Genomic DNA, 22,223 nt, shown 5'->3' with positions numbered 1-22,223 from the left:
TTTGGCCTTTACAAAATTCTCTTAATGGAAAAAATTTCAATTCCCTAGAAGACTGTAAAAGGCACTTAGAACAGTTCTTTGCTCAAAAAAATAAAAGTATTGGGAAGATGGAATTATGAAGTTGCCTGAAAAATGGCAGAAGGTAGTGGAACAAAATGGTAAATATATTGTTCAGTAAAGTTCTTGGTGAAAATGGAAAATGTGTCTTTTATTTTTACGTAAAAAACTAAAGGAAATTTTTGGCCAACCCAGAGGTAGGAAGGGGCAGGAAGTTGGACTGAGTAAGGAGTCCTGGTGAACACACAAAGTCCTCTTCACCCCTGAGTTTTTTGGGTTGAGCTGGCGAGCAACAAAATGACCACTTACTGAGCACTCACTCTGTGCCAAACACGATTCTCAGCCCTTGATTTAATTCCCACAAGAACCCCAGGAGACAGGAATTATTATCCCCATTTTACAAATGAGGAACTTTAAGGCACAGAGTATTTAAGTAACTTAGCCAAGATCACAAAGCTAGAATTGACAAACTTGGGATTTAAGTCCACAAAGTCTGGTTTCCGAATTGGTGCTCCCCGCTTTCCAACAAGGGAAAGAGTTGATGCTCTAAGAAGCTGTCACATCCAGTGTACAAATGTGTGTGCATGCTCAGTTGTGACCCATGGACTATACCCCACCAGGCTCCTCTGTCCACAGAATTTTTTAGGCAAGAATACTGCAGTGGGTTGCCATTTCCTCGTCCCTGGTATCTTTCCCACCCAGGGATCGAACCTATGTCTCTTGCGTCTCCTGCCTTGATAGGCAGATTCTTTACCACTGTGCCACCTGGGATGAATACTTTTGAGCACCTACTAAATGCTAGGCATAGTAGTAATGCTCTACTGTATGAGGTTACTCAGTCTTCTTTTTTTAAATTTTATTTATTTATTTTTGGCTGCATTGGGCCTTCGTTGCTGCACATGGGTTTTCTCTAGTTGCAGCAAGTGGGGACTACTCTCTAGTTGCAGTGCACAGGCTTCTCATTGTGGTAGCTTCTCTTGTTAGGAGCACGGGCTCTAGAGTGCAGGCTTAGTAACTGTGGCTCATGGGCTCAGTTGCCCCATGGCATGTGAAATCTTCCTGGAACAGAAATAAAATCCATGTTGCATGCCTTGGCAGCCAGGTTCCTATCTACTGGATCACCAGGGAAGTCCCACTCAGCCTTCTTAATAAGCCCTTTGGGAAACAGTATTGTGCCCATTGCACAGATGAGGAAACCGAGTTAAGATCATGCCTGGACAACTAAATGGCTAATTTGAACCCAGATCCATCAACCATCTTAGGAGGAAACAGGAAAACTTTTCCAAGAGGCTACCTAGAGAGACTGAGTTTAGAGAGAAGACAGAGGACTGGGATAAGATCATGTCATCCTGGACAGAATGGAGTACCTGAGGAGTGACAGCCAGCTGATGAATGCTCCACAGAGAGTGCCTTGGGGAACCCATTCATCCACCCATCCATCCATCCATCTGTCACCCTTTTATTTCTCTAACATTGACAGAGTGCATACTCTTTTCTGCCCGGTGATAGGCCCCAGAGGTTCACAGAAAAAAAATACAGTCTCTGCCTCCCAGGGACTCCCAGTTAATGGATGATAAAGACTTTGAAGGAGATCATGATAAAAAGGTTCTAAATACTCTATCCAATAAGGTGCTTACCTCAGTGCATTGAGAACAGGAAAGGCTTTAAAAATAAAAAGTCTGCCAGGCAAAGTGGTATAGGCAGGGAAAGGATTCCAGCCAGAAGAAATAGCCCATCATGTGCTACAAAGCTAGGAAAAAGCACTGCACACTGGGGCAACAGCTCATAAAGTGAAGAGCATTTGCATGGGATGCAGAAGGGTGCTAATGATATCTGGTTGTTTGTGCAAAGACACGGTATTTTGCTATAGAGCAGAGGCCTCAAATCCGAGACCCATGGGGCACTCTGTGTATTTGTGTATGTGTGTGTTGCTTGGAAGTCTATCTTGAAATATTGGATGACTCAGCCACAGTTGGCTTCCCTGTGGGAAAGAATGGTAAAGAATCCACCTGCAGTTCGATCCCTGGGTCAGGAGGATCCCCTGGAAACAGAAATGGCAGCCCACTCCAGTATTCTTGCCTAGAAAATCCCATGGACAGAGGATCCCAACTGGCACAGCCGCAGTTGGCTGGCATTCCCTTCGGGAAACCACTTGTTGGTGTTCAGTTTCTCAGTCGTGTCTGACTCTTTGCAACCCCATGGACTGCAGCACGCCAGGCTTCCCTGTCCTTTACTATCTCCTGGAGTTTATTCGAACTAATGTCCATCGAGTCAACGATGCCACCCAACCCTCTCATCTTCTGTCTCCCCACTCTCCTGCCTGCAATCTTTCCCAGCATCAGGAAAACCACTAGGTGGAACTGAACAGTGGCTGCTCTCTTGAAAGGGGATATAAGCCAGGGAGCTGACTAAAGGCCCCTGCAGGCTCACCTCACACATTGATGTCATCTGCCTGGTGTCTTGTGCCATCTGAGTTTATACACCATGGCATAGTCATTGAAGGGAGCAAGGAGTTTGAATGACTCCTCATGCTGCCTTGGGATGACTTATTCAGTAAGATCTCAGCACCCTGAGCCCAGGGTCTTGTACTCCTTGAGAGACTGATCCAGGCTTGGCACATAGTTAGGCATCGCTAAATTTATACTGAACTGAAATTGGATTCACATGGAAGATTCTGGCACAAAACGTGGAGAGGCTGATAGTCTTTAAAAGATCTCTCTCCCACTGAACACTAAATTAATTTCCAATTACCCTTGATCACATCACCTGACTTATTTTCCACAGTAAATACTTAGCAACATTCCAGTCTGTTCAAAATTATGACAAAGCCCTTTCCTGCATATCTACAATGCCACATTAATCTACATTCATAATCATTCATTCATGAATTCATTCAACAGATATTTAGAGCACCTACCACATGCCTAGGGCTTCTTTCATGGATCAGTGGTAAAGAATCCACCTGCCAATGCAGGAGATGCAGGTTAGATCTCCGGGTTGGGAAGATCCCCTGGAAAAGGAAATGGTAACCCACTCGTGTATTCTTGCCTGGCAAATCCCATTGACAGAGGAGCCTAGTGGGTTACAGTACATGCGCGCTAAGTCGCTGCCATTGAGTCCAACTCTATGTGACCCAATGGCCTGTAGCCCACCAGGCTCCTCTGTCCATGGGGATTCTCTAGGCAAGAATACTGGAGTGGGTTGCCATGCCCTCCTCAAGGGCATCTTTCCTACCAAGGGACTGAACCCGGGTCTCTTGTGTCTCCTGCATTGGCAGGCGGGTTCTTTACCCACTGAGCCACCTGGGAAGCCCGAGTTACAGTACATGGGATCAAAAGAGTCAGACACAACTTAGTGACTAAACAACAATCATATACCTGGGACTGTGTAAGAGGTTGGCAATAGGTTAATGGTAATAAGCAAATACACTTCCTGCCCTTCTGGACTTCTAACTTAATAGTTATGGTGTTAAAATTATGTGGCCTATATGGTACCATGCACTCTCCATGTATTAATTCATTTAATGCTCACAAAAGCCTGTACTGCATCATTATCTTTTACATAGATGTGCCAACCGAAGCTCAGAGAGGTTAAGTAAATTGTCCAAGGTCACACAGCTAGAAAGTGGCAGAAGCAGGTTTGCACCCTAGCAGCAAGGCTCCAGAATCTTTACTCTTTGCCTCTTTTCATTCTGGGATGACACTGAGAGTCCCTGAAGTGCCTCCCAAATCATCAAAGAAGTGGTCGTAGGAGTTGTGGTCAGTGTTGGTGGTATCTATAGCAATGGAACCCTGGGTAAGTAGATTAACCTTTACACCATGTCCTGGGACTTTGGTTATCCTAGTGAGTGGGATTTGTTTCTTGGCATCGCATGGTATTGCTTTTCCTTCTCTTAACTTGGAGACATTTGATGCAGACCTTATACTAGAAAGCAGCTGGAGGTGCGAAGTAGACAGCTGATTGCTGCAGGTTATACTTGGCTTTGGCTGCAAGGCAACCAGCTGCCCCTAGGAAATGGCCCCTGGGAAGAGAGCCTTCAGGCTAGAAAGACAGCTTGGGTTATTAGCTGAAGAATTATTTGTTTAATTTATCTATTATGTTCCTCGTTCTTGACTGGGTCACCTATGGCCCCATTTCCTTTGATCATGCAGTGCTCTTCACACTTTCATGCAGCTTTCCCAGGCCCCAAAGTCAGAATTCATTCCCACTTTCTCCCTGTGGGCCCAAGAAAATGCCTGGGCCCCCTGGGTCACACTCGCTTCTCAGTCATGCAACCTCTTTCCCTTTTTGCCTCCCTTGCCAGTGGAGAGAGACTTGCCTCCCTGTTCCAGCAGCCTCAGAATGCCACATAACACCTGCCCAGCACATGCTTTTTAAATGAGAAAAGATCCAGAGAAACATGTGATTCACCCAAGGCCTCAGAGCTAGTAGGTAGCAGAACAGACCTCTACTTGGTTAAAATAGATCGTAAGCCCCTTGTGGACTCATTCCACCTGTGTGTTTGCACACCACTGCATGTGCAGTGCGTGACCCACTGCCTGGTGCAAGATAAATGTTTGTGAAATGAGTAAATGAGTGCCAGCCTGCTTTAATTGTCCCATTGTCCTTGACTGCATGGAAGAAGACAGGCAACAGGAATGAAGCTTTCATACTGGCTGTGTTTTATATGCATGATTGATAAGAAATTTGCCCATAGCTGCAAATACCTACCCCCAGCAGCCACTGGGACACAGATGGATGGTGCTTAGCGCAAGATGTTTAATCAAGCAGTGACAACCTGAGCGGAGCCACAATTAGCCTCTGACACCCGAGTGAACTCCAGATGAAGAGCCCAGAAGCCTCTGATTTCCTGTTGGTCCCCTGACACCCAGTGACCATCACTCTGGGTCCACAAAACTGTCAAGCAAATGAGCATCCTGTGCACACAGCAACCACCAGCGGCAAGCACCTGGGGTGAATCCCAGGGAGGACTAGCTGATGTGAGCACCATTCCATATCTGGAGGAGCCATGGAGAGGGCCCCAGTCATATGCCTTATACTTAGAGGAAGAAATTAGACCCTCAGAGGCAGAGATGAACCCCCTGTCTCTTTATCCTTGCTTATTCCCAGGGGTTGGGAGTGGTAGGTGTTCTTTAAAAAAAAAAAAAAGAACTTCTTGCTTTGTATTGGGATATAGCCAGTTAACAATGTTGTGATAGGTTCGGTGAACAGTGAAAGGATTCAGCTATATGTATACCTGTTTCCATTCTCCCCCAAGCTCCCGTCCCATCCAGGCTACTACATATCATTGAGCAGAGTTCCATGTGCTATGCAGTATAGTATGTCCTTGTTGGTTATCCATTTTCAATACAGCAGTGTGTACATGTCCATCCCAAACTCCCTATCCCTCCCTCCCCATCTTTCCCCCTGGCAACCATGTTTGTTCCTTAAGTCTATGAGTCCCTTTCTATTTTGTAAGTTCATTTGCATCATTCCTTTTTAGAGTCCACATATAAGGAATGTCATATGATAGTTTGCCTTCTCTGTCTGATTTACTTCACTCAGTATGACAATCCCAGGGCTTCCCAAGTGCGCTAAGTGTAAAGAACCCACCTGCCAATGCAGGAGATGTAAGAGACCCGGGTTCGATCTCTGGGTTGGGAAGATCTTCTGGAGGAGGAAATGGCAACTCACTCCAGTATTGTTGCCTGAAAAATCCCATGGGCAGAGGAGCCTCATGGGCTACAGTCCATAGGGTCACAAAGAGTCAGACATGGTTGAAGTGACTCAGCACTTAGTATGACCATCTCTAATCTCTAGGGCCATCCACGTTGGCTCTATTTCATTCTTTCTAATGGCAGAGTAATAGCTCATTGTATATATGTACTACATCTTCTTTATCCATCCCTCTGTCGATGGACATTTAGGTTGCTTCCATGTCTTGGCTACTGTAAACAGTGCTGCAATGAACATTGGGGTGCATGTACCCTTTTTGGATCATGTTTTTCTCAGGATATATGCCCAAAAGTGGCACTACTCAATTTTTAGTTTTTTAAGGAACCTCCATACCATTCCCCATAGTGGCTATACCAATTGGTGAGTATTCTTGAAGGACTTACAAATCCTCTGTAGGGAATTTTTCCCTCAGCTACCTCATGCCATATACATGCCAGCTGATACTCACTGTTAAAAAAATAAAGAAAGAAAGAAACAGAGAAAGAATTGACCCATTTCTACTTAATGGTCAGTTCCCTCGAGCTAATGATGGAAGAAACTGAATGAACAGGTCCATCAAATGGACTCTAAAGTCTAATAAGTTGTTTTTGAGTTCTAGGTCCAGCACACATTTGATATCTAATCTGGGCCAGACTCTTAACCCACTGAGCCTCCGTGTTCTCAACTCTATAATGGGCCTATCAATAAATAGTATCTATCTCCTAATGTTGTGTGAGGATTAAATTTGATTCCAGTAAAAACTCTAACAAGTGAGCCACAATAGCAAGTGCCTGGTAAAGGGAATCATTATTAATAAATGTCCCAATTATTACTGCACATGCTCAGTCCTTGTATTACAGATCTGTGTGAGTGGAAGAACTGGAAGAGGCATTTGACACTTTTGCATCCAACTTCAGTCAACTTCTTCACCCTCTGAGCCTCAGTCTCTCTCATCTATAATAAAGGGATGAAAAGAGTACCTACTTTATTAGCAAATATTGGATATTTGAAAGTGAAAGTGTTAGTCACTCAGTCATGTCTGACTCTTTGCAATCCCATGGACTGTAGCCTGCCAGGATCCTCTGTTCATAAAATTTTCCAGGCAAGAATTCTGGAGTGGGTTGCCATTCTGTTCTCCAGGGGATCTTCACAACCCAGGAATTGAACCCAATTGTGGGCAGATTCTTTACTATCTGAGCCCACTCAGGAAGCCCTCTTGGATATTTAATATTAGATAATGTTTGATATTATAGACATGAAATATCCTTCATGTATATGAAGAGCTGAGTTCAGGGCCCGACACACAGTAAACACTCAATAACTGTTAGCTGCCCTGAGAGGATGGTGAGGGATCTTCCTCTTTCCTTCTCTTTGCCTTGGCACATACTGGTCACACTCTCTGGGAGCCCTTCCCTGTGTACCTGTGAAACCTCTGCCCATCTTTACCAAATGAGAGCTATGATACTATTTTTCTAATTTTTGCTTTACTAATTGGCTCACTTTGCAGATCTGGAAATTGAGGCTCTGAGAAGGGAAGTGACTTGTCCAGGAGCATAGAAGCATCTATGTGAGAACTCAGTCTAATCCCAAGGGGTCTCCTAACAAAATTGGAAAGGCTAAGGATGCTTTCTTTTTTCAGTTTTATCAAGATATCACTGGCATACATCACTGCATAAGTGTAAGGTGTACAGTACGATGACTGACTTACGTATATTATGAAATGATTACTCCAATAAGTTTAGTTGACATCCGTCATCTCATACAGAGGCAATACAAGAAGAAAAGAAAGCAGAAAAAGAAACAAAAATAGTTTTCCTTGTGATGAGAACTCTTAGGATTTACCCTCTTAACTTTCATATGTAACATACAGCAGCCTGAAGGACATTTTCACTGACCGAATATGAAAAGTGAGTCAGAGGTCTCTTCCAGAGCCAGTTCTCCAAACCTCAAGAACTATGCCGGGAGAAGCCCCACCTAGGTTTGTGCTATTGCCTCTGCATCAGGCTTTTGCCTGGTTCAGTTTGTCGCCATCACAGGACTGGTCATCACACTCAAAGACACTAACGGAGACCACTTACCACACGCTCTCCCTGTTCGAGGCACCATGCCAAGAGCTTTATCTGTGTGTGCTTCCCTCCAATCCTCAAAATAGCCCTCTGAACCAGACACCACTGTTACCCTCATTTATCAATTTCCCCCTGAATTTACTTGCCCAAGAATGCCAGTGAGAAATGTGAGGATCTGGAGCGCTAACCCAGCTCCTTCAGACTCCAAAATTCATGCCTCTCACTTTAACCCAAGCCCATCCTTTCTGATAACTCTTCTGCTCTGTGTTTTCTGGCCAGTCACCTCAAGCCCTGCCCACATGTATCTCTGTGACAAAAGCCCCAGAGCTGAGAAAACACAGCTGCATCCTTCCCTCGGTACCAAACTTGACCCAGAATGGCACCATCAAGTGCTCTCGAAATGCTTCTTAGACTTCCCAGCTGTGCCATCTTGGGCAGGTGGCTCACCCTTTCTTTATATTAGTTTCTCCTCATTTGTAAAATGGAGATCAGAGAATGCTCACACTGCCATTTTATATACTTCTCTAAATCAACTCACTTTTTAAATAAAGTTATTTTATGCACAGGCTTTTATCACTGCCCTAAATGGAAAAATAACATTCCTCTGCTGCTGCTACTGCTAAGTCACTTCAGTCGTGTCCGACTCTGTGTGACCCCATCCCTGGGATTCTCCAGGCAAGAACACTGGAGTGGGTTGCCATTTTCTTCTCTAATGCATAAAAGTGAAAAGTGAAAGTGAAGTCCTCTAATACCATTTAAATTAAATGCATAACTTTGAAAGTAAAAATGTTCATCAGCAAATCTCATAAAATCATCTCATCTATACAAAGCCACCCAGCATATAGTAGATGCTCAATATATGGCAGTCATAAGAAAATGAAGCTTGGCACTGAGAAGTGTGGTTTGAAAACATTTGAGTCTTTGGCCAACTTGAACGTGGTTTCCCAGTTGAGAATCTAGTAGTTGTCATGGTTACCCAAAGAAGCTGCCTCTGGTCAAAAAGCCAGAATCAATGTTACTGTCAAGAGAAGGCCAACTGATTGGCCCTTGGCCTAGATGCTGACTCCCTTCTCCCCACTGCCCTGAGTCAGGCTGGCCTGGGGCGGCAGCCATCTTAGCTCTTGCTGACTAGGCAACCGCAAAGGCAGGCTTGGTTGATGGTGGCTTAGTTGCCGCTAAGTCGTGTCCGACTCTTGTGACCCCATGGACTGTTGTCCGCCAGGCTCCTCTGTCCATGAGATTCTCCAGGCAAGAATATTGGAGTAGGTTGTCTTGCTAGGTCTCAACTAGTCCTGATCAACACCGGAAACTACTATTTCCTTAAGTTCTGAGGGAAAGGAAAGCTGCACCATGGATCCAGGTCCTAAGACTTCCTCACGGCAAATCTGCACAACAGGTTTTTTTTCCCCCCATGACAGCAGACATCACCAATCCATCACAGCACTACCAAACACAGGTGTGGTTTTGGGAAAATTTTCAATATGATGCCCAGCAGCCCCGATCAATCAATTGAAGATTTAATATTTCTGTCATCCCTGCCTCAAGCTGTGCTCTCACTCTAGGCATGAGATCCTAGAGGGATTCAAAGAAAGCGGGAAACACTGATTCAACTTTGAAAAGAATATTTAAATGCTAAATGTGGTGACAAATAGTATAACAGTGAAGGGCATGATAGTAAAGTTACAAAGAAAATTAAAGGGCTATCAAAATAATAACTAGAATTTAAAAAGAACAAAGGCTATTTCAGAGAATGTAAGAGACAACTGAATCAAGTAGTAAAGCACAATGTTTTTTCTCCACCAAACAGAGAAACAAAGAGGAGGCTGAAGGTGAAATACAGATGCAGCTAGAGGGATTGGGAATGAAGAATTTTCAGATAAGGTGACAGGACTGTAATGCCTGGAATGATCCATAGAGGTAAATGGGACTCTGCTATGGATTCACTGAGAGCTCAGATTCTCTCCTATTCAGCTCTACTTCCAGCACGGGGTCTGGCCTCTAGTTCAATATTGTCTGCTGAACTGAACTGTGTGTTCAGGCCAGGTATGAAAAGTAACAACTAATGTTTACAGAGTGCTCACCATGTTCTGGGAACATTTTACACACTTTATTTCCTCTATCTTTCTATCAGTCTGTCAGGCGAGTGTATGCTCCTCGGTTCTGTCTCATCACAACCAAGATTTGGAGTGACGGACCTTAAAGCCCTCGGCGTGTCACAGCTCTCAGGTCTTGGACAGACCATGTTATAGCTCTCAGGTCTCGAACGGACCGTGTTATAGCTCTTAGACAAATCAGTGTTACAGCTCCATGTTACAGCTCTATTTTATTTAGATAATAGCAGGAAAATCCATCCTCGGGGCGTGAGGGCATGTTGACCCAAAGACGCCAAGAGAAGAGTGCCCCAGTGTGCAGGAAAGAGAGGGAGAGAGCGGGAGAGACACCCCAGCCCTTTGGCTTCTTTTTTTATATGTTTTCCCCCCGCCCTGCCCTGGGCCTGCTCTACATAAATTGGGCTAGCCAGGAGTGTTTTTTGTTTTACCTGAGGTCCTCACTCTGGTCCTTGGACCTTCCTTTGTTCTATTTTTGCAGGCTTTTCCCTTCCTTGTCTTTTAGCCACTGCCATTCTGGACTCCTGTTTCCTATTCTAACTACCTAACAAGTCTATGATGGCACCATTTATATTGATGCCAAATTCACAGATGTAGGAACTGAGGCTCAGGGAGATTAGTCACTCTACTTCATAACTTCTTCCACTATGATTTGCAACGTTTAGCCTGCAAAGAGCAAAAGGAACAAACGGCCCTTCCAGGAACCTTGAAGGCATCTCTCAGGGATTACCTTCCTGCGAGGTGGGGCCCCACTGCCTGATCTCCACTCCACCAGCCACAGTCAGGTTCATGCCTCTAACAACCAACTTCAGGAAGGACATTCCACATTCCCTGGCTTCTGCCCTGGAGCAAGTGGAACGACAGGAAACAAGGATGGCCACTGGCCAGCAGGCAGTGCCTGGGGTTGGGAAACCCTTCCCTGCTCCTCTCCTAGGAGCCCTCAGGAGGGCACAACCTCCTGAAGACCTCCTGACACCATCCACAGAGGTCAAAAAAACTGAATACCAAGTCTTGTCAGCATCATCTTCCCCACCACCCCGCCTCCACTGGAGACAGGAGATTCTCTTGATACTGATGGGGTAGGAAAGGTCCAGAGGGGGTGGGGGCAGAGTCAGTCAGCAGATGCAGAAGCAGTCTGGGCATGTGGGGGTAGGTTAGGGTGCATTTGTTTTCCTTGGGTTTTGTGGCCCCTTCTTTGGGGAAAGGAGAGAGCATCTTGAGTGGGGAACGGTTTGAAGAGCAGTGAGGGAGCAGTTAAGGATAAGACAGCTGAGAGCTCTTAACCTGAGAAGACACAGCACCTAGGAAGCAATGTCTGTGTAGGAAAATGGGGAGGGGCATTGGGCTGCTTCTTGGGCTTGAGCTCTCAAGAATACCTGGTGTTCCCAAGCAGAGTGGGGCAGAGCCCAAAGCCCTGTGGGCCTCTTTTAAAGGCATTCAGGGAACACCCCCAGGGGTTTCAGAATTGCCCTTTAGGCTCAGCTGGGGCACTCAAGGCACAACTAATTAGAGGCGGGGGGTGTCCCAAGCTGAGTGCTGTCCTGCCACCAAGTTGAGCCCTCCTCATAGCACACAGGGTGGGTCTGCTCTGCTCCTTGAGGAGCCACAGGTAACAGGCTGGGCTCTCGGGTCTTCCCTGATATCCACCAGGAGGCTGGGCACCTCCGGGTAGTGGTAACACACTTCTGGATGCAACTGATGCCACACATTCTCTGCAGTGGGGGCACAGATGACAAAGACATTGGTCTAAGGGTGGGAGAGTGTGCAAGAGGGTCGTACTTCTCCTGGCCCTGCATCCCACAGGTTTGGGCCCACCATGCCCTCAGAGCACTGTAATCATCAAACACTGCGGAGCTGTACTCCTTGGAGGAGGCATCAGTTGTGTAGCTCTGAGCCCCATCACCCGCCACTACACACCGGATGCTCTGCACCGTGGGTGGGGCAGCTGCAATGGAAACAATGCCTCCTTCCACTTCTGGCTCCTCTAGACGCAGCAACCTGGTGCCGTCCCCACCACAGGGGATCCGGGGCAGTAGCAGCAACTTGGTTCAGGCTTCCAGAGCTAGCATCATTTTGTTTCCCCTTTCTCCACTCCAAGATCTGTAATTGAAAAGATAACAGCAAGGGAAGTGACAGCCCAAAAGAGGCGATGTCCATTCACACAATTCAGCCCCCACAGCTGATCTAAACAAGGATAGTGCTGATTTCTTGCTTGCGGGACTTGGAAATTGCTTTTCCTAAAAATCTGTCCTTGAGGTACCTTCCAGCAGCCACATAAATAACACCACTGGAATTGCTCAGAATGTCAGGGGGTCCTTCTGTATCTGTAGGACATGAGGACTGCCTCTTCTAGTGCAAAAGATGGGCATCTGAAGGGGGGGTTCATTTAAGTCACAGGGGATGGTGGCTGAAAGGGTTGAATGGTTCTCTTTTTGGAAATTCGCAAGAACATGATTTAGGATGCAGAGAGAGAGGATTTGCAGAAGGTAATCCCAGGAATTTAATCAGCCCAAATACACAACTCTCTATTCTTTTTGGAAGACCTGCATGGACCAAACAGCTGTGGTATCAGTGGCCTGCTCTAGTTCACATAACTGCCACTGCAGTCAGAAAGTGCTCTTTGATGTCTAACCTAAATCTTTTTGTAGCTTCAGCTTGAGCTCCTTTCCTTCTTACAAATTCTATTAGCTGTCTTTAGGAAAAGAGGAGGCAGACAGGGAGGGAAGGAGGGTGGAAGGAAGGGAAAAGGGAGAATGGAAGGGAAGGAAAGAGAGGGGAAGAAAAAAAATGTGTTATCCTTTAAACCAGCATTTCTACTTTGGAGAACATATTCTACAGAAATATGCAAAGATGTTTAATGAAGCTCTGTAGTGGCCAAAATAATAAAATAAGGACTGTCGAGTCATAGGTGAGTATTTCATTAATATTGTTGACATAGGAAAATTCTAATTTCTAATTTAAAAAAAAAAAACCAGCTTGCACAACAGTATTAGTGTATGATCTCATTTTGTGGTGATGATCATATTACTAATTATATTTATCATTATAGGCATATAAATATCCTGGAGAAACAAATGCCAAATGGTTAACCTCTATTCTGGTTGCAGCATCGTAAACTATTGTAAACCAGTACTTAGAGCCTTAACACAACAGTTTCGGATTACTTATCCCGGTTCTTAGGCTGACTGGGCTCAGCTGGAAGGCTCTTGCTTGGGGTCTCTTGCAGTTGCAGCAGAGGGGCAGTTAACTGGGACTGCAGTTATTGGGGGTTCCATTGAGCTGGACATCCAAGAGTGCTCACTCATGTGACAACTGATGTTGGATGTCAGCTATGAGCTCACCTGGGGTTTTCAATCAGAGTCCCTTCACACGGCCTCTGCAAGTGACATGGACTTCTCACAGTTGGACTCCAAGATAGAGCATCCCAAAGCCAGTTTTCTTTTGAAAAACTTGCAGTCCGGTTGTACAGTGTCACTCCCACAATAGTCTACTGGTTAAAAGTGAGTCACGGGACCAACTCGGAATCAAAAGGAAGAGACTACACAAAGGCATGAATACCAGGAGGTGGTTCACTGAGGGTCATCTAAGCAATTAGATATTGTAATGTTTCTAGAAAATGGGATTTGAACAGACTTTCACTTTCCAGTGTCTGATGTAATAGTTAAATGTACAAACGCAGGAGACAAAGAGCCTGGCTGTCCTGGCTCACCACTCACTTTCTGTGTGACCTCAAACAAGTTACTTATAGCCTCTCTGAGCCTCAAAGCTTTCAGATAACTGTTATGACCTCAGCGTGGTTGTAAAGATTAAATTGAAGTATTGTGTGTAAGATGCTTAAAAATAAATGCTCAATAAAAGTGAGATAATAATATTATTATACACTGATTTGTTTAATTTTTACAAGTATATTTTGCTTTTATAACTGAAAAAAATAATTTTCAAAGACCAAAAAAAAAAAAGAGAGAGACATGTAGCAGAATTCAGAGATGTAAACTCAGAACTCCCAGTCAGGGCTCTTCTGAGGAATCTGAAGGTACTCTTGGTCCTCATAGACATAGAAAATACCTCAGGAAGACCTTCACCCTTCCCCTCTGCTCCAGTCAACCATCCAGTGGTGGGGTCTGACAGTCTGACCTGTGTTGTTCTTTTAGCTGTTCCCCAAATCCTCTCAAATTTGAGTATGGTAAGCTGCGAAGTATAGGAAATGAATTCCCCCAATAATATAACCAAGAAGCTTTGCAATCACAAGACGTGGGCTTTATATTACCCAGGAGCTTAAACCTGTCCAAAGACAACATTGACAGAAAGGATTTGTTTTTTAGAAGCATTGACATTTTGATCATGAAGTCCATGGGGACTTGCTTGGGTGGGATTTGGTTGGGTTTCCACACAACAGATTCTTGGGCCAGTTAGTTTGAGAAAAAAAACTGAGAAATGGAATTTCAGGCAGTGATGACTCGGGTTCCTTCGCTTATTCAACCTTTATAAATACACACAGGCCCTGTCAACACCACTCCTTTTCTTTGGGGAAAAAAAACTGTCACAGTGGAAATGAAAGGATTTTTCAATGTGAGGAATTATAGCAAATGTCAAACCTTAAGAGTTGAAAATTCTACCTCCTCATTTCTTTTTCAGAAAATCAATACACAGGCACTGTTCCATTCCCCTCTGGGTCTCTGTGGCTCACACATCTCTCTCATCCCAAGGATGTCTTAAGTGTTCTTGATGTTGCCTTGGGGGCAAATCTACCTGCATGAAAGAAATGGGAAACTCAATGGCTGTGGGTTAGTTTCTTGAGAGACGCAATTACTAGGAACTTAAGGAAATGTCAAATATGAATAGCTGGCAATTTCGTTTGGAGCTGATGACTTGCCTGGCTTAAAGCATTAATTAGATGGAGCTTGAATAATTTTAAAGAGTTTGGTTATGGAAAATTTTTAGCACTACACAACAAATAGGTTTCGATGAAGAAGTAAGAGATGGTGGTGAAGAGTCACTCTCTGCAGAATATATACAGTCAGCTCTCTGTATTTGTAAATGGGAACCCACAGAGTCAGAGAGCCATCTGTACTCTACAATTTTATATACAGGACTTGAGCACTGGCAGATTTTGGTGTCACAGGAGGGTTCTGGAACCAATACCCTGTGGATACTAAAGGATGACTGTATAACATTTTTTTCTGGGGAGACCTCAGCATTTATTCATTCTGTCCCCCCTTATAAGTCGGGAGCAGAGCAGGGATATGAGAGGTGTGTGGGCATTATTTAATGAATGGAAAAAAGAGGTTCTGAGAAACATTGGCACTTTTCTAAGTCAGAGGCAGCCTAGAGAACAGGAATCACTTTTCTCTGGCTTGAAACAAAGTGGAACTTGAGATGCCATAAAGTCAGACAAAGCTGGATAAGTAAATATTTGAAATTTCAGGATTAACAATGCAAAGAATTTTGCAATGGGCTTCTTTTCTTAGGTGTTGACTTAAAGTTTACTTATAATTTTTCTTTATTATACAGGGTGTAACATACCTGCATGGTACTCCCACCCCTGCTTAGAAGTATTGATATTATCACATGGTTTCGAGCTTGGGTATTAGTCCTGGGTTTGAATATTGGATAATTAATATAACTGGTACCTTAACTCTCCACCACTTCTGAATGTTATTTCAAGGTGTTTTGAACAAGAACAAGGACAGCACAGACTTAAACAAACAATCAAAAGCCTGACAGTTCCAAGTACAGAGGTTATGGAGCCACCGGAACTCTCATACGCTACTGCTGGGAGTACAGATTAGTAAAACCACTCTACAGAGCAGTGTAGCAATATCTGGTAAAGACGTTGATGCAAGTACTCTGAAACGTAGTAAACATACTTCTAATATGTATACTACCTGAGAGAAACTCTCACACGTAGCTACCTCTCACAGAGAGTCGTGTCAAGGTATTAACTATAGCAGATTGAAAGAGCAAAATCCTGAAACCAGTTTAAATGTGTGTGTGTGTATATATATACACATATATAAATGTCTATATAATATGGCAGTATACATATACACTATAGACAGCTAGATGTATGTGTCTATGTAGTATGTGTATATGTACATAGAGACATGTATAGACATGTTTGTATATGCATAAATATGTCTATGTATAAGTGAATAAATAAATTGTGGTAAATTTATTAATGGAATTGCTCTATAGTAATTAAGATGAGTGAAACAGATCTCCATGTATCAATAAAAATAGATCTCAAAAGCATCTTGTTGAGTGCAAAACATCCCCATGTAGAGTGGCAGCTTCTGCATAAAAGAAAGTTAAGATTGTGCAAACGTGGCCCTAGAGACGACAGCACTGTGGCTGTCTCTAGGGAGGGAACAGGAGAAGGAAAGGATGAGCTGGAACAATTTCAAAGACTTCAACTACATCTATAGCGTCATTTCTTCTTTTAAAAAAAAACTAAAGCATATGTGGCAGGATGTTAACATTTGTTTAATCTGAGTGATGAATACGCCAGGGTATGTATATCAAAGACATTTTCACTTGTGAACTATTGTGAAATAACTTTAAAGATGCATGCAAGAAAGACAGCCCTGGATACCAGCCTTGCCACTGCACTTCAAACAAGGGACATAAATTCTCTGAGACCCTTGTTTGCAAAATATGATTAACCATGTTCAAATTTCAGAGTTGGTTATGAGTTAATGAAAGTGTAGAATGACTTTCAGATGTTATCCATTGGGATATCCTTTTAGAATGAGTCCCTAATGACTTGCCAGATGTATCTTATTCAGAGAGACATTTGCTTCTTAAAATTGATCAGAAATTATGTGGATGCGTTTCAAAAAAATTCTGATCCCCAGAAAAATATATTGCTACTCTTTTTGCAAAACTATATACATATGTATTACACAGACATGTAAAGCACTAATTATTTAACTATGATTGCCCCGAGGGAAGGGTAATTGGGTTGGAGAATAAGAGTGGAAGGAAATTTTACATTTCTCTGCTTTTAACTTTAATTATGTACCCTGTGTGTAGACTACTTATTCTAAAATATATATAATTTATTTTAAAAATAATCTAAAGGTCATAACCTTCTCCATTCTAAACCCACTTACAAAGGAAAGGTCTTAAAATCTAAGTTCTAAAGATTCTTAAGAGGACATATATTCCAATCTCCTGCCTGAGCACAGAAAACGCCATTCCAGCCCCATATCCTCCTTGAAGCCAGACAAAAGAAAGAGCACAGAATTAAGGATTAGGGGATATGAGTTTGGATCCTGTCACCATGAATTACTAACTCTTGACTCTAAGTGAGTTCCTTAAGTTCTCTGAGCCTCAGTTTCATTTCTGAAGTGAGGACAACAGCAGCACCACTGTCATGATTGTGTGAGGACAGATAAAGCACAATGTGAACTTGAAATTTTGTCAAAATAGTATCAAGATGTTTGTGTGAGATGCAACTGCAGTACAGAAGTTTCCCTCAAGAACATGGGTTCAGTCCCTTTGATTTCCATGGGAGTGCCCAATACACTATTCCTAAGGGGCCCCTAGTAACCAATGAAGTCATCTTGCTTCAGATGTAAACCAGATTCTCTTCTCTCCACAGCAAATATCCTAACCGTGATCATCCTCTCTCAGCTGGTGGCTAGGAGACAGAAGTCTTCGTACAACTATCTTTTGGCACTTGCTGCTGCTGACATCTTGGTCCTCTTTTTCATTGTGTTCGTGGACTTCCTATTGGAAGATTTCATCTTGAACATGCAGATGCCTCAGGTACCCGACAAGATCATAGAAGTGCTGGAATTCTCATCCATCCACACTTCCATTTGGATTACTGTTCCATTAACTATTGACCGGTATATCGCAGTATGCCACCCGCTCAAGTACCACACGGTCTCCTACCCAGCCCGCACCCGGAAAGTCATCGTAAGTGTTTACGTCACCTGCTTCCTGACCAGCATCCCCTATTACTGGTGGCCCAACCTCTGGACTGAAGACTACGTCAGCACCTCTGTGCATCATGTCCTTATCTGGATTCACTGCTTCACTGTGTACTTGGTACCCTGTTCCATCTTCTTCATCTTGAACTCAATCATTGTGTACAAGCTCAGGAGGAAGAGCAATTTTCGCCTCCGTGGCTACTCCACGGGCAAGACCACGGCCATCTTGTTTACCATCACCTCCATCTTTGCCACGCTCTGGGCCCCACGCATCATCATGATCCTCTACCACCTTTATGGGGCGCCCATCCAGAACCCCTGGCTGGTGCACATCATGTCCGATGTGGCCAACATGCTGGCCCTTCTGAACACGGCCATCAACTTCTTCCTCTACTGCTTCATCAGCAAGCGGTTCCGCACCATGGCGGCCGCTACTCTCAAGGCCTTCTTCAAGTGCCAGAAGCAGCCCGTCCAGTTCTACACCAACCATAACTTTTCCATAACAAGTAGCCCCTGGATCTCACCGGCCAACTCACACTGTATCAAGATGCTGGTGTACCAGTATGACAAAAATGGAAAACCTATAAAAGTATCCCCATGACCCCGTAGGTTCGGCACCTAGTGCCTCTGCATAATCCATTTCCAGATGGGAATGTGGCCCATCCTGTGGCTGAAGAGCTCTCCTTAAGAGTGCTAACCTGATTTCCTGTCTCCACAGACTGAGCAACTTTCAGACTGGTAGATGAGAAGAGATGGAGGAGAAAAACAACAAAAGCTTGAATCTTGTTTTCATTTATGCATTTGTTTCCACCAAGTCATGTAGACGGCAAAAGTCTCTACCAGTTGGAAGATGTCATTGGAGGTTGTGTCGTTCTCCTGTGGCCTGTAAGGACACACCAGAGAGAAATAGTCTATGGACTTAGGCTTAGCATCATCCACAGTCATTGGGAACTGCTCCTTTACGTGACACATCACGCCACAGTAGCACATAGCTGAGCCCACACTCTTCTTCCAAGAACTGAGGTCATCCATCATTTCCCTGTGTTGTTACCAGCAGCTAACAATGCAGACAAATTCGGGAATTTTCCAAGGGCTCCCTTTGTCCTAGGGAGGGTTTTGGTCTTGAAGTGGCCCTGAAATACTTATCTGCAGAATGACACTGAGGGGGCAGGGGAGGATTGAATCCTGCCCATGATTGAATCTGGCCAGAGTTTCTGTGAAAATGCTCCAAACCAACAAAACCATGACCCTCGGACCCTCAAGGGTCTAAGATGCAGTCTTTCTATTTGCCATGATGTATATGTTTTATCTAACACCTCCAAAACAACCCTGGTGTGCAGGGCCATAGGAGGAATTCTTGAGCCCAGAAAACAAAAAATAAGCCCACTCTTGCCATTGTTTCAATCCACCCTTGAGTCAGCTGTGTATGATCTCTTTACTGAAATAGCTTCTTGTTGCCGTGGCACTCAAGCTTCCTGGAGAAGCCTTTATGTGTAGAGTTGCCAACCCTGCCACCCTGCTTGCTGAAGCCCTCACCAAACTGTTTTATTTGAAGTGACTTTTGAACTGGATTTAATTTTCGAGGGTCAGGAACTGTAGCTCTCCAGGTGTGAAGGGAGGCAATCTCAGCTCCACCCCACAGTCCAGCTGGCTTTGCCATTTGGCCACAAATGGTGATGGGAAGGTGCCCATGTTGTCTGCATGTCTGCCCTTTGATGCATATGGCTCAAAAGGGTGGTGCCAGTTTTCAATGATGCTATTTAACCCAGATCCTTTGCAAAATAATAAAATATGAATTTATTTATTCTGCCCTTGCCTGGAGAAGGCAAGAATAGTTCTAGGGTATAATTAATGGAGGTTTCCCTGGGAATTACCACTCATGTGTGCATACACACAGACTTGAATACATTAGGCTCCTGTGTACCCCATGATGTGTTTTGAAAGAAAAATCTATGCTGGAGTTTTTCTCAGTTTTTTTTTTTTTTTTAACCTTCTCCCAGATTCCCAGTATTTGAAGTTATCCCTATTCTGAAAGAAGTATTACAACATGATTTTGAAATTGTATGATATGTTTGGTGACCCAACAAAAAGCAGAGTCCACTTGAAACACTTGGCTCCTCGGGCTGGATTTTTACTGCACTTTTGTCCCTAAATTAGAAGACACATCTACCCTTTTAAAGGGAACTTGCAATAAACAAGCAGGGTAGAAAAGGCTCCAATGCCGCATAATCCCAAAACTTCAGTCAATGCCCTCAGCATTAAATCAGTACAACTTTAGGTTACATTCACCCTGAAGATCCTAATTCCTACTCTGTTTAAATGATTGCAGAAGAGTCTCGTCTCATCCAAAGATTAGTTCTGAAGTCAGTGCAAATGGAAAAAATCTGGCAGAGCCAAAGTTACCTCTGCAAAGTTCTCAGGAAGGATCCATGTTGGAGACCATATTCTACCCCTTAAAATTCCTAACTCAGATAAGTTTTTTTCCCAGCATTGGAACAGTTTGCTGTTTCTTCCACTGAAGACAAGACAGAATTGACTTACATTTAGAGACTGTATTGTGTGACTCCATTGTATTCTAGAACATTAGGATCACACTGGTGCAGAAAGGTGCTCCCACTAAAAGATGTTCATGGGAGTTTGAATGAGAGAAGAGCAGATTCACATCTCCCAGGTCACACTTTTCCCAGGTCAATGTGCATTGTGTGGGAGGATGGGCAGATTTCCCCTTAAGTTGCATTTCTGTTTCTTTTTTGCCAAGCATGTGCAGTCGGGTACCTGTTCATTAACTGTGTGTATGATATGACTCCATCACACCCCTTTGTGAATGAACCAAAGGCTACCTACACCTAATATATATAAATATTTATTTGATTATTTATTTTTAAACAATAGGTCTGAAAAATGCTAGTTTGAGCTATACATGAATGAGTCACCGTGCAATATCTAGAATGGTTAAGCAATTCCTTTTTGAGAATGAATGTGAGATGAAAAATATGTATGTGGATCTCAATGCTCTCTGCTCCACATTTTTAGGTGTGTGTAAAAATTAATTATTGATGTTTAAAAAGTAAAAGCTGAATGTGTATTTGGAATGTTTTCCTCATACACTTGTTTATTACTTCTCTTAATAATAGAGGCTATACCAATTAGTATTTGTTCTCTTGTCCTTCTGACTGTATTTTATATTTTGATACAATAAAGTTTAAAAGAGTTCTGATTTTTGAAGGCAGTCCATGAGGTGTTGTCTTCTGGTTATAATGCATACAAATGCCTGTTGGCTTAGGTTGATACATATCTCCTAAAATTTATGTCAAATAATATAAGGACTTTTAATTTATTCTTATTTATAGTAATAATTGTGGACAAAATTTAAAAGCTTTTTAAAGAGAAAACAAACTTTTAAGCCTTTTCTTTCAGGCCAGTTTTGAAAATATAGCTTTGAATTTTGAAGCCTGTCACATAAACAGCTGCTGTTGATGGCACATTAGCAATTGCCTTATATCAGGTTTTTGTGATGCCCCTTTCAAAGACTGTTAGCTAGCATCCCTCCTGTATCATCTGTGTCCTTGGTTGGATGTGCAGTGATGCTACACACGTACACACTGTGTCTTTCTATTGAACAACTCAAGGACTGAACTGCCTAATGGGAAGGAAATAAAGAGGATGACAAGCAAACCATAAAAGACATTCCATGAGAAGGCATGAAGTTTCATTTTGCAAACACTCTGCAAGTGGAAAATGTTACTTTGCACAGTTGGTGCCTACTGGTCCCACCTGAGGGGCCTATCTGAAGTGAATAAGAGACTCTAATGTTGGTTATTCCAGTTCAAAGAATGGGGAAAATGTTACCATAAAAAAATAGTAAATGTTCATATTTTCTTAATTAGATATTATATTGTGTTTGGACTTGTTTGTATTATAATAAATTCTAACATGGTGCACAATTGGGGTTTCGTATATGCATATATGCTCAAGAAATGGCAGAACTCCAATTAAAATTTTTAAATAAGTATCTTCCTTCTACTTTGTGCTGGTGCTAGAATGAAATCTGCATCCCACATGCCCCTGGTTATCCAGGTATATTCCAGAATTGAAGACTATTGAACTTTGCTTTCGCGAATCCTAAATTAGGGATTTCCCCGGTAGTCCAGTGGTTGAGAATCCACCTCTAATGCAGGGAACACAGGTTCAGAGAACTAAGACCCCACGTGCCATGAAGCAAATAAGCCCACAAGCTGCAAATACTGAGCCTGCACACTCCAGAACCTGAGCCCTGCAACTACTGAGCTACAACTACTGACCCAGTGTGTGACCCAATGAAAGATTCTCCATGTCGCAACTAAGGCCAGATGCAGCCAAAT

At 43.4% G+C, this 22,223-nt stretch overlaps 1 protein-coding gene across 1 annotated transcript in view; it reads left to right on the top strand.

Annotated features, from left to right (window-relative positions):
- Positions 1 to 19,018, top strand: part of GPR139 (G protein-coupled receptor 139) — a 42,189-nt gene extending 23,171 nt beyond the window's left edge. The window contains exon 2 of the mRNA XM_043456262.1: positions 17,529 to 19,018. Within this exon, the coding sequence (XP_043312197.1) occupies positions 17,529 to 18,463 (935 nt within the window). The 3' untranslated portion in view covers positions 18,464 to 19,018. The remainder of the gene's footprint in view (positions 1 to 17,528) is intronic.
- Positions 19,019 to 22,223: the final 3,205 nt, after the last annotated feature.

Source organism: Cervus canadensis, chromosome 32 (genome assembly GCF_019320065.1).
Source record: "Cervus canadensis isolate Bull #8, Minnesota chromosome 32, ASM1932006v1, whole genome shotgun sequence".
Classification (NCBI taxonomy): domain Eukaryota; kingdom Metazoa; phylum Chordata; class Mammalia; order Artiodactyla; family Cervidae; genus Cervus; species Cervus canadensis.
The sequence above is the reverse complement of the archived record's forward strand: the minus strand, read 5'-3'. Positions and strand labels throughout refer to the sequence as shown.